We start from the raw sequence: 12027 nt of genomic DNA on the forward strand, positions 1-12027 counted from the left end.
CACCTCTATCATCGTTACCTGAACACCACACTACACTGCAAGAAAAATGGTGTATTATTGCCTTGAATGCCATACAAGACATGTATTTATCCACTCAGAGACGACTGGACGCTGTTTTCAATGCCAGTAGGTTTCCTACACCGAATTAGAAATGGTAATGTGTTGTGTTTTTGTTGTTTCAATATTTTTGTCCATCCCCAGTATTTAGTTTGAATCATAAAAAAATGGTGGATATAGCTGAAACTATGATTGGCAGTCGTAAGTTTTAATTAACACCTCGAAAAATAGTTTATGCAATTATTGTCGTGTTTTTTTATCGTATGCCAAGACTCAGGCATGAACCTACAAATACAAAAAAAAAAAAAAAAAAAAAACTGAGTAGCTCTATTTTTTCGAGCTGATAATTAAACATTTGTGACTAATTATCGTAAATGTGGATAATAATGTTCACATTAATAATTGTAGCTCCTTGATCCTGGTTGTTTAATACATTTATTCGTGAAATTATGTGAATCTACACGAAACTACGAAACAAACATGTCAAGTTTAATGTTCAGTCATCGATTTCACAAAGCACACAGTCATCGCCTTCTGCCAAAACATTTATTTACCGTCAGTTTCACTGATCACGAGAGTCTCCAACGAGCTCATAGTATTCCAAGCAGTCCAGTACCTAATCCAACCGACGAAGCTCCTGCATTAGATGCACTGACTCCACCGTAGCTCCCACCTGAAGCAGCAGCTTGTGACGATGAGAGAGAAGCACCAACGCCAAGACCAAGGAGGCCGGCACCTAGTCCCACCGATGACGATTTAGACTGGGCGGAACTTAGTGCAGTGCCACCACCACTTGTTCCCACAGCTCCTGCTTAAGAACGGCTTGTAGAGAGGCCAAGCCCCAGGCCAAGGCCACCTAAACCGGCACCCAGACCAACTGATGAAGACTGTGCTTCAGAGGCGCTGAATCCACTGCCACCTCCGCCAACTCCCAAAGACCCTGCTGAAGCTTGGCTCTCAGAACCTCCAAAACCTCCGAATCCTGATGATTTCGCTGCTGCTGTGGTACCACTTAAGCTGCCTCCGTCTCCACCCACTCCAACAGCCTGTGAAGAGGAGCTGCTTTTTGAGACACCGAGGCCTAAACCAAGAAGACCGGCGCCCAGTCCTAATGATGAAGACTCTGCATTAGATGAGCTAAACCCACTACCTCCGTGGCCTATACCGGTAGATCCTGCTGAAGCTTGACTCTGGGAACCAGCCAGTCCACCTCCAAGAAGACCAGTGCCAAATCCTGTAGATGATGCCTCTGCACTTGAGCCACTGAAGCTGCCGTCACCTCTGCCCACTCCGAGAGCTTGTGATGAGGAGTGGCTCATGGAACCACCAACGCCTAAGCCCAGAAGTCCTGCTCCCAGTCCTACTGATGAAGACTCTGCATTAGAAGCACTAAACCCACCATCACCGCGGCCTACACCAACAGATCCTGCTGAAGCTTGACTCTGGGAACCAGCGAGTCCACCTCCTAGAAGACCAGCGCCAATTCCTGTAGATGAGGCCTCTGCACTTGAGCCACTGAAGCTGCCGTCACCTCTGCCCACTCCGAGAGCTTGTGATGAGGAGTGGCTCATGGAACCACCAACGCCTAAGCCCAGAAGTCCAGCTCCCAGTCCTACTGATGAAGACTCTGCATTAGAAGCACTAAACCCACCATCACCACGGCCTACACCAACAGATCTTGCTGAAGCTTGACTCTGGGAACCAGCCAGTCCACCTCCAAGAAGACCAGCGCCAATTCCTGTAGATGATGCCTCTGCACTTGAGCCACTGAAGCTGCCATCACCTCTGCCCACTCCGAGAGCTTGTGATGAGGAGTGGCTCATGGAACCACCAACGCCTAAGCCCAGAAGTCCAGCTCCCAGTCCTACTGATGAAGACTCTGCATTAGAAGCACTAAACCCACCATCACCGCGGCCTACACCAACAGATCCTGCTGAAGCTTGACTCTGGGAACCAGCCAGTCCACCTCCTAGAAGACCAGCGCCAATTCCTGTAGATGATGCCTCTGCACTTGAGCCACTGAAGCTGCCGTCACCTCTGCCCACTCCGAGAGCTTGTGATGAGGAGTGGCTCATGGAACCACCAACGCCTAAGCCCAGAAGTCCTGCTCCCAGTCCTACTGATGAAGACTCTGCATTAGAAGCACTAAACCCACCATCACCGCGGCCTACACCAACAGATCCTGCTGAAGCTTGACTCTGGGAACCAGCCAGTCCACCTCCAAGAAGACCAGCGCCAATTCCTGTAGATGATGCCTCTGCACTTGAGCCACTGAAGCTGCCATCACCTCTGCCCACTCCGAGAGCTTGTGATGAGGAGTGGCTCATGGAACCACCAACGCCTAAGCCCAGAAGTCCAGCTCCCAGTCCTACTGATGAAGACTCTGCATTAGAAGCACTAAACCCACCATCACCGCGGCCTACACCAACAGATCCTGCTGAAGCTTGACTCTGGGAACCAGCCAGTCCACCTCCAAGAAGACCAGCGCCAATTCCTGTAGATGATGCCTCTGCACTTGAGCCACTGAAGCTGCCGTCACCTCTGCCCACTCCGAGAGCTTGTGATGAGGAGTGGCTCATGGAACCACCAACGCCTAAGCCCAGAAGTCCAGCTCCCAGTCCTACTGATGAAGACTCTGCATTAGAAGCACTAAACCCACCATAACTGCGGCCCACTCCAACGGATTCTGCCGAGGCGTGACTCGTGGAAGCACCAAGTCCAAGGCCTAACAGTCCAGCACCCACGCCTGTTGATGAGGCCTCCGCTTGGGAGGCGCTGATAGCGCCACCATCAGCTCTGTGTCTCAGGCCGAAAGCTGGAAACAAATACCGACTGGGCTTGAGTGTCACTTAAACATATGAATTATAGCAAATTTTATTTTGAATTAGGTAGCTGCAGAAGTTTATCCATTCCTTTTCATTTTTTGTTGTGAATGCAGTTTTGTAAAAAAAAGAGAGACATATTGTCAATTGAAATTGTGACTTAGCGATTTTCTTCTTTAATTTTCTTTGACAACAGTTACATAACTATTTTACGTAACCGTTTCGACCAGCCAGTGATCATCGTCAAACAAAGCACATGCTGCAAGCGGTGACGTAGTGTTGCCGCTGCATTGTTAATATAAGTTACGTACTGCAAAATGAAATGCTTTTATGATTGTTGTCGAAGAAAATGAAAGAAGGCGAACGTCACTGCAGCACGATTTTCTGTAAGAGCGTTAGTTCCAGGACATTTGTCCTTTACTCTGACCAGGAATCACAGGCTTCACTAGAGTCCACTGTTTTGTTGTATAATAAAGGGAGTTCGTAAAGTTTCCGTTCGAAGGCCGTACAGTCCAGAATCGGTATGCAATGAGACAATCATCCAACCGACGCATTAGGTTGAGGACACCCGCTTAGTAAAACGCCGTGTCCTGCTGCATGAAGAAGTCCGTTAAGTGTCTGTTGCACTTTCTCGTCCGACAGTAAAAGGAAAAGAAGGCGTATAATTGCATGGGGAGAGATTAGGACTAATGGACGGCTGCACCCACTTCAGCTGGCGGAACTTCCGCATTACGACATCTGCGATATGGGGACATGCGATATCATAAAGTAGCAGCACCACTTGGCGAACCGTTGCACAATCGTGGTTTTTAGAGACATGCTGCCCATACATATTCTTCATTTTCCAACGGATGTCCATCGATGTTTATCCTTCAGCAGACAAGAAAATAATAACAGCACTTTGGTCCTGTTTGCACCCAATTGGTAAGAATATCGCCTTCGTTCGCGTTTTCACATGTGACCCGCGCACGTCGGAAGAGACACGGATAGCTACACTGATCCCTCGCCTTCATGTCGGTTCTGGAGTACCCACATCGGAGTCGCGCTACGTTGCATACACGCTGTAGTGGCGCGCTCGGACGGAAACTCTTTGATTGTCACTTACACACTGTGATTCCTATTCCAACTGTTCCATTCAAGAAAGTGCAGTCAAATAGTGAATCTTTAACAAAGAACCGCTCCGTAAGGGTTTCCTACCACAGCAAATCTAAAAAGATATGACTGAAGCATTTTCTGTAGCAGAGTTTGTTAAGTTCATATGTTCCTTTGTCAGCAGAGTACGTTATAGACATGGTCAGGACTTAGCTAATATTATGCAAAAACATAGTGACCTTCTCGTGTAGTAGTAGCGCGATAGTTTGCTAATCAGGGAAGTGGGCTAGATCCGGATCGAAACCACGTGGCGGATAACCGTGGGCTGATACAGCACCAGCCTGAGTGTGGTTTTCAGCTGTCCCCGGCTCCTTTAGGCAAATGCTCGCCCAGGTTCCTGATACGCAAATAAATACACTACTGGCCATTAAAATTGCTACACCACAAAGATGACGTGCTGAAGACGCGAAATTTAACCGACAGGAAGAAGATGCTGTGATATGCAAGTGATTAGCTTTTCAGAGCATTCACACAAGTTTGGCGCCGGTGGCGACACCTACAACGTGCTGACATGAGGAAAGTTTCCATCCGATTTCTCGTACACAAACAGCAGTTGACCGGCGTTGCCTGGTGAAACGTTAATGTGATGCCTCGTGTAAGGAGGAGAAATGCGTACCATCACGATTCCGACGTTGATAACGGTCGGATTATAGCCTACCGCGATTGAGGTTTATCGTATCGCGACATTGCTGCTCGCGTTGGTCGAGATCCAATGATTGTTAGCAGCATATGGAATCGGTGGGTTCAGGAGGGTAATATGGAACGCCGTGCTGGATCCCAACGTCCTCGTATCACTAGCAGTCGATCTGACAGTCATCTTACCTCTATCCCTGAGTCAACAGATGGGGACGTTTGCAAGACAACAACCATCTGCACGAACAGTTCGACGACGTTTGCAGCCGCATGGATTATCAGCTCGGAGACCCTGGCTGCGGTTACCCTTGACGCTGCGTCACAGACGGGAGCGCCTGCGATGGTGTACTCAACGACGAATCTGGGTGCACGAATGGCAAAACGTCCTTTTTTCGGATGAATCCAGGTTCTGTTTACAGCATCATGATGGTCGCATCCGTGTTTGGCAACATCGCGGTGAACGCACATCGGAAACGTGTATTCGTCATCGCGATACTGGCGTATCACCCGGCGTGATGGTATGGGGTGCCATTGGTTACAGGTCTCGGTCACCTCTTGTTCGCGTTGACGGCGCTTTGAACAGTGGATGTTACATTTCAGATGTGTTACGACCCGTGGCTCTACCCTTCATTCGATCCCTGCGAAACCCTACATTTCAGCAGGATAAGGCACGACTGCCTGTTGCAGGTCCTGTACAGGCCTTTCTGGACACAGAAAATGTTCGACTGCTGCCAAGACCAGCACATTCTCCAGATCTCTCACCAATTGAAAACGTCTGGTCAATGGTGGTCGAGCAACTGGCTCGTTACAATACGCCAGTCACCACTCTTCATGAACTGTCGTATCGTGTTGAAGCTGCATGGGCAGCTGTACCTGTACACGCCGTCCAAGCTCTGTTTGACTCAATGCCCAGGCGTATCAAGGCCGTTATTACGGCCAGAGGTGGTTGTTCTGGGTACTGATTTCTCAGGATATATGTACGCAAATTGCGTGAAAATGTAATCACATGTCAGTTCTAGTATAATATATTTGACCAATGAATACCCGTTTGTCATCTGCATTTGTTCTTGGTGTAGCAATTTTAATGGACAGTAGTGTAATATGCTATAACTCGCAGAACAGAGTTTACACACGATGCATAAACAGATTGCGCCAAAGACTTCTCTCCCTTAGATTACCTTGATGACCGTGGAGTCAGGAAGGGCATCCGGCCAGAGAGTTAAATAATAAAAGTAAAATCTGCCAAATCCCCTTACTCAACAGGAAGAACGCTAGGGAAAAGAAAGATGTAGAAACATACCCTCATGCTTCGATATTGCAGTGCCTGTGTTATTCAGAATTACGCAGCAACATGCGTTCGTGTCCGAAGGAACAGGCTCTGCGGTGATTCCAGCTGTTATGAAGTACGTGAAATGTATTCGTAGTTGCGAACATAGACGACCGTCAGCTGTATAATGGAATGACGACAGTGAAAATTTGTGCCGGACTGAGATTTGAACACCTATTTCCCGCTTATTGAGAGCGGTCGCGCTACATCTGGCATCCGTGCACGACTCAGGCTAGACCCAAACTTCCGTGCGTCGTCAACCATGTGTCGACAGCCTGAACTCGTACATCCATTACGTATATTCCCGTGCAGGTCAGGCATTTTACTTGAAAGTCGCTTGCCCGGTGTGGGCTGATAAATACGATATTGCAGTGCCTCTGTTATTCTGATTTACGAGCAAAGTTCCTTCGCACATGCATGGGATAAGCGCGAAATCCGGATTTGAGTACCGGTCCGTCACAAATTTTCTTTGTCATATTCACAACTGTGAATACATTTCACGTACTCCCACACAAAATAAAAAAAAAACCGCTCATGATTTTTTTATCTTGATTTTATTAGGTGTCATTGCAATGAATGAAACTACCTCTTTGTCATTAGGGAAGTAGTATCTGTAACCGCCATGGTTCCAACGAAAACTGCATATTCATATACTCCGGTGCATGTACTCTCTACATCAACATAAAAACTGTAAATCTTGTTAACACCTACATTCCACCAAAACTTAAGTTTTAAGAAGTATTTGCATTTCAAGTTGTTATCAACAGTATACTCTAAATACTTCTCGCGAATCATTCCAAAAACTGCTAAACGAATTTTGCATTGGACTAAGACAAAATTACTGCACGCATAACAGACAATATTTTAGTTCTTTGAACTAAGAAAACTTAAGATAAACTCATATTTGAAATAAGTGGGATTTACAAAACAGCCTATTTCGTTTCTCTTTAGAAACTAAACATGTTGTTGTGTAAATACTCTTTTTAACTGTTGCTTCCTCACGCCACAGCGCTCCTTTCTAAACAGGTCAGGATACGTCAGAATGTCAATTTTGTGGCAAACGTAACGTTCCATTATCCGTTCCCACATGTCCATCTTAAACGACACCTATATCATAGTAGACTCTAAAGAACATTGAAAAAGTACTGACGGTACAAAAGCAGAGCCTGATGATATGCCATGAAACACGGCCTAATGCCCATAAAACAAAAATCAGCAAGGACGGAACTACCGCCCGTAAGGGCCAGCATTGTATAACGGCTTCACAGGGAGGACGCCTCAGGTAAAGTTAAAATTTGCGAAGGCACACGGATGCAGAGACACCTTCAGTCGACAACACCGAATATTTTGGGGGTAAAGAAAAATTTCATTTCCGCAGCTGTGCGTCAAATCTAAGATCGCGCAGTCAGTGATGCTCCGAGAGCGCAACCATCACACGCGACGCGACCTGGCGCGGTGAACTGTAAGTTAATGGAGATACACATTTTCCTCAGTAATGGGTCGTGTTGTGATGTATGTGACAAGATCGATAGTTTAACTACCGAGCCATCATTTACATTCTACGATGTCAGTTAATAAAGAATGGTTCTAATGGCTCCGGCCGGCCGAAGTGGCCGTGCGGTTAAAGGCGCTGCAGTCTGGAACCGCAAGACCGCTACGGTCGCAGGTTCGAATCCTGCTCGGGCATGGATGTGTGTGATGTCCTTAGGTTAGTTAGGTTTAACTAGTTCTAAGTTCTAGGGGACTAATGACCTCAGCAGTTGAGTCCCATAGTGCTCAGAGCCATTTGAACCATTTTTTCAAATGGCTCTGAGCACTAGGGGACTTAAAACATCTGAGGTCATCAGTACCCTAGAACTTAGAACTACTTAAACCTAACTAACGTAAGGACATCACACACATCCATGCCCGAGGCAGGATTCGAACCTGCGACCGTAGGTTCTAGACTGAAGCGCGTAGAACCGCTCTGCCACACTGGCCGGCGTCAGTTAATAAACAGAAAGAGAAATTGAGCAGTTTGCAGAAGAAGAGAGTAATTTTTCTACCTTCAGATCTAGGTCATACTTGTTGAAAAGGTTCTGTCTAAGAATCATATAGACGTGATGACCAAAGGAGAATACCATGCCGTTACAGTTTCTAGAATATCAATGGAACACATTGTTGCTAATATCCGTTTTGAAATAAGTAAGGATATTGTTTAAGAGCAAACCACCTAACAGTAACTTAACGAAATGTGATATAAAAACTCGCCGAGATTTAAATTGTAACAAAGAAATTCTAATTTTCCAGGAGATGAGGGCTATGCTACTGTGGTAATGATGAAAGAAGACTATCACAATAAAATTGGAGTCATATTAGAACCAGGAAGGGCAAGAATTGTGCCTTGCATCACCACCTAATGCCTGTAAAACAAAAACTCTTACTAAATTTCCTCGTAAATTTTTTTGTGTTCTACGTAATTGTCCCAGAGCTATTCGTAATAACTTTAATATCACACCAGTGGAAAACAACATAGGTGCGCCGGAGAAATATATCGTCGCATTTGGACGAGGCAGTCCTAGATTAGAAAAAAAAAATTAAACTTAGACAAATCATATAATACAAAAACATTTTATTCGTCGAAGAAAACCTATGATGTAATTTCTTTAATTCACTTTGAAGATTAAGATCTACCAGGCTGTGGCGTTTGTTAACGGCGCGTTACTGAACCGTGTGTCGGAGTTGTTTGCAGATATTCGGATCATAACGGGCAGAATTGTGGTGACTTCCTGTCGCAGTGCTTTTATCGCTCATTCAACAGTTCCATGTTGACGTTCGTAGTCCTTATCTTTCTGGTCCTGCAAGAGAAAAAATACCACGAGATCAAATCTGTTATTCGAGTGACTAAAAGGGATTCGATAGGAAACACAGTAACAGCGATCACCACTTTGTTTCTAAAAGGCACCAAAAAACTGCATCATACGTGCTTTTTCTTAGCAAAAGACCTAATATCCACTGTAATTCATACTGCGCGCTTTAAATTTACAAATAAGAACCGGAAAAGTTAATGTTATAGTTTCCATAAATCGCTTAACACAACACGAGGATCAGCGGGGTGATTATAATTAAACTTCCGCTACTTAAGAGAACCCCCATGAAAAACGAGTGGTCGTGAGACTAGGGAATCTAGAGCAAACTTTTTTTTTTTAGGACACGCGTAAGAGAAATAACGAATCAACCATCCACATGAGTTAACTGCGTACCATGTTTACATTAAGGTTACAAAAGTTGCTCAGTGTGAGGACTGTCTGCATCCACGAGAGCCTGGAACCGTATTAGAGGAACCATTTCACAATTGAAGACACGCGCAGATAAATGGGCTAACCCTAAAATGTAAAAGCTTAGAGGTAGGTGTTGTCATCTGTTGTTTGGTACGGGAACTACCTAAGTGACATTTAGGGGTGAGACCAATGTCAATTTTGATAGTTCCCGAACCCACCAACAGATGGCAACACTTACACAATGTGATCAGAAGTATCCGGAGACCTCGGGTCTTTTGGTCGAACTCATTTTTTACATGCAATGTGTGATTTTCAAAATTTTAGGAAACAATGAGGTACAATTTTTTTAAAAAAAATATGTGCTTGTTCCCCTCTATCTGGCACTAACGCATGTGGGTACTTGTCGTCTCGGGTCATTTTGACCCGTAAGTTGTAGAGGAAATGTTAAGACGTTGTACAATAGCTGCCTTAAAAACTTCCGTTGCAAAATTCTGCAGAGCCTCGCTCTTTCTCTCACGCGTTTTTTCCACGGGCCAGGTTGAAACAATTCGCGTTCCGGATTCGGTCGCTGGCTGCCGGTTACCTACCGTAAGGGCGTAGAAAGAGTCTCGGTAAAGGCTGTCAGTTACAAATGTAATGGAACAAGAAATGTAGGGACACCATACAAGAGATGCAGTACCATAAGAGGCAATTTGCCTAATACATGCACTGAAGAAGAAGAAAAAGAAGGGAATGTCAACTACCTCAGTGTTTGTTGACGTAAGCAAACGCTTGCATCGTGTGCCTTACCTTGTGCGCTGGCAGCTACCGCCAGAAGGAGCAGGACGGACTGCATGGCTCTTGGCTGCGGGTTGCCAAGACAGCAGTGTGGCTTTTATACCTCGAAACTGTCGGAGCAGCTGTTGCCCTTGTACGGACACAAACACCACGGTGACATTTTGAGAAGATGCTGTCGTTAAAGATGACTTAAGACAGAGATAAGCTGACGAATATTACGTGACAGCTCGTCTCGTCCTCGATACCGTGTTTGTCTTATCAACATTACTGTTTCTGTTTTTACAAATTGTCCGATTTTTTGCGAGTACGTTGCAGCGCTCTCAATATTACAGCAAAAGTGGCTTCAGTCATAATATGATGCAATTCTGAGGCTATTTACTAACTCAGTTAGTGTTTTTTCTCTACATGGCATTTTCAAAGGTCTCCAGGGGTGTGCTTCTGTAATGATTTCGCATTAACACGAAACATTAACTTACGACCTGATAAAGGTATCAGGACTGCAACACAGAAGCAGAATCTCTGTATAAAAGACAATGCAGAATTGTTACAAGACAGTTACGTTTGGGTTAGTGCTATTTGGTTATACCATACACTCCAGACTCCAAATCCGAAGGATCTGGCTTCAATCACCGGTTGACCATAGGACTTCTTAAACCATTCACTATGTCTTTCGCTACTTGGAATGCTTTGGGCAAGAGAAAAATCCGTTTAGCATCTCGTTCGAATTCCACGTTTAGCTACGGATGTTTTTATTATAGGTTAGGTAATCCAGTTAACAGATCGCTTCTCTAATAGAACTCTGATATTTAATATACCTTTGGGTTAGTGACCGATTTATAATGGTTGTCACAAGGGAAAAGCAAAATTATAACTTTGGGAGGATGGTTCAAATTAAGGTGCATAAGGCACGACAACAAGCACCCGCCCGGATAGCCGTGAATGTTAAAGCACTACTTACGGGGTGAGGAAGTACGCTGGCGACTTCGCCAAGCAGATTAATGACGAACATCGGTGTGCAGTCCAGTCTGTGGTGTTTAGGCGGTTTTCCTCATTCCAGTAGATGAGTACCGGGCTGGTAGCCAAGTCCTTTAGTTACACGACTTGCAAACGTTTAGAAGACAGTTGGGATAATCATATTCCGTTCCAGGTGTTATGGGATAGCGACAGGAATGGCATTCAGTTACTTCTTCAAGTAAATACGGCAAAAGAAAAAATGAAATGAGCGTATGGCATCATTGGCCGGGAGGCCCCTAGTCGGGGAAGTTCGGCCGCTAAGTGCAAGTCTTATTTCATTCGACGCCACATTGGGCGACATGCGCGCCGGTGATGAGGGTGAAATGATGATGAGGACAGCACAACACCCAGTCCCCGAGCAGAGAAAATCTCCATCCCGGTCGGAAATCGAACCCGGGCCCACTTGCATAGGATGCGAGCACGTTACCACCCAGCTAAGCAGGCGGACTAAATAGGGCAAATCTGTTTATAATCACGCCGACCCTGCGTCGATGCGGGACAGAGGCACTAGAAATAGAAGAGAGCACGACTAAAATTATAATCATTTATCATAGTGTCAGTAGAAAGACTCTATTTGTAGTACTGGATTTATGACTTTTGTTGGGCCTTACACAGACGCCAATTATGTAGTGCTGTAATCTTTCATCAAGATTGTATTTATGAAGTATTATATAATTTGTATATAACGAAATAATAACCAGCCAGTCGCATCAATGGAGTTTAATTCCTTCACCGGTTTCGGACACTTTCTGACCTTCTTCAGAAGGCTGTACAGGAAAATACACCACAAATAACTAAAAGTCAGATAAGAATATGAAAATTAGGGATGAAAAGTTTAAAAATTTTAAAAATTTAAAGATAAAAAATATCATTATCTGCGAGTGTCAACAATAAGATGCAAAATGCCATGGCCCTAAAAATATACAGGATCAATAAGTAATACTATACTGAATCCATTAACACAAAACAGCTCGTAGATGTTTAC

General features: G+C 45.0%; 1 protein-coding gene across 1 annotated transcript; it reads right to left on the reverse strand.

Moving 5' to 3' along the window:
- Nucleotides 1-869: 869 nt before the first annotated feature.
- Nucleotides 870-10086, reverse strand: LOC126455716 (fibroin heavy chain-like). The gene is made up of 2 exons (XM_050091488.1): nt 10041-10086; nt 870-2872 (listed from the first exon to the last, which is right to left on the reverse strand). The coding sequence occupies exons 1-2, from the start codon at nt 10084-10086 to the stop codon at nt 870-872; spliced, it is 2049 nt and encodes a 682-aa protein (XP_049947445.1).
- Nucleotides 10087-12027: the final 1941 nt, after the last annotated feature.

The sequence above is a fragment of the Schistocerca serialis genome, chromosome 1 (assembly GCF_023864345.2).
Source record: "Schistocerca serialis cubense isolate TAMUIC-IGC-003099 chromosome 1, iqSchSeri2.2, whole genome shotgun sequence".
Lineage (NCBI taxonomy): Eukaryota > Metazoa > Arthropoda > Insecta > Orthoptera > Acrididae > Schistocerca > Schistocerca serialis.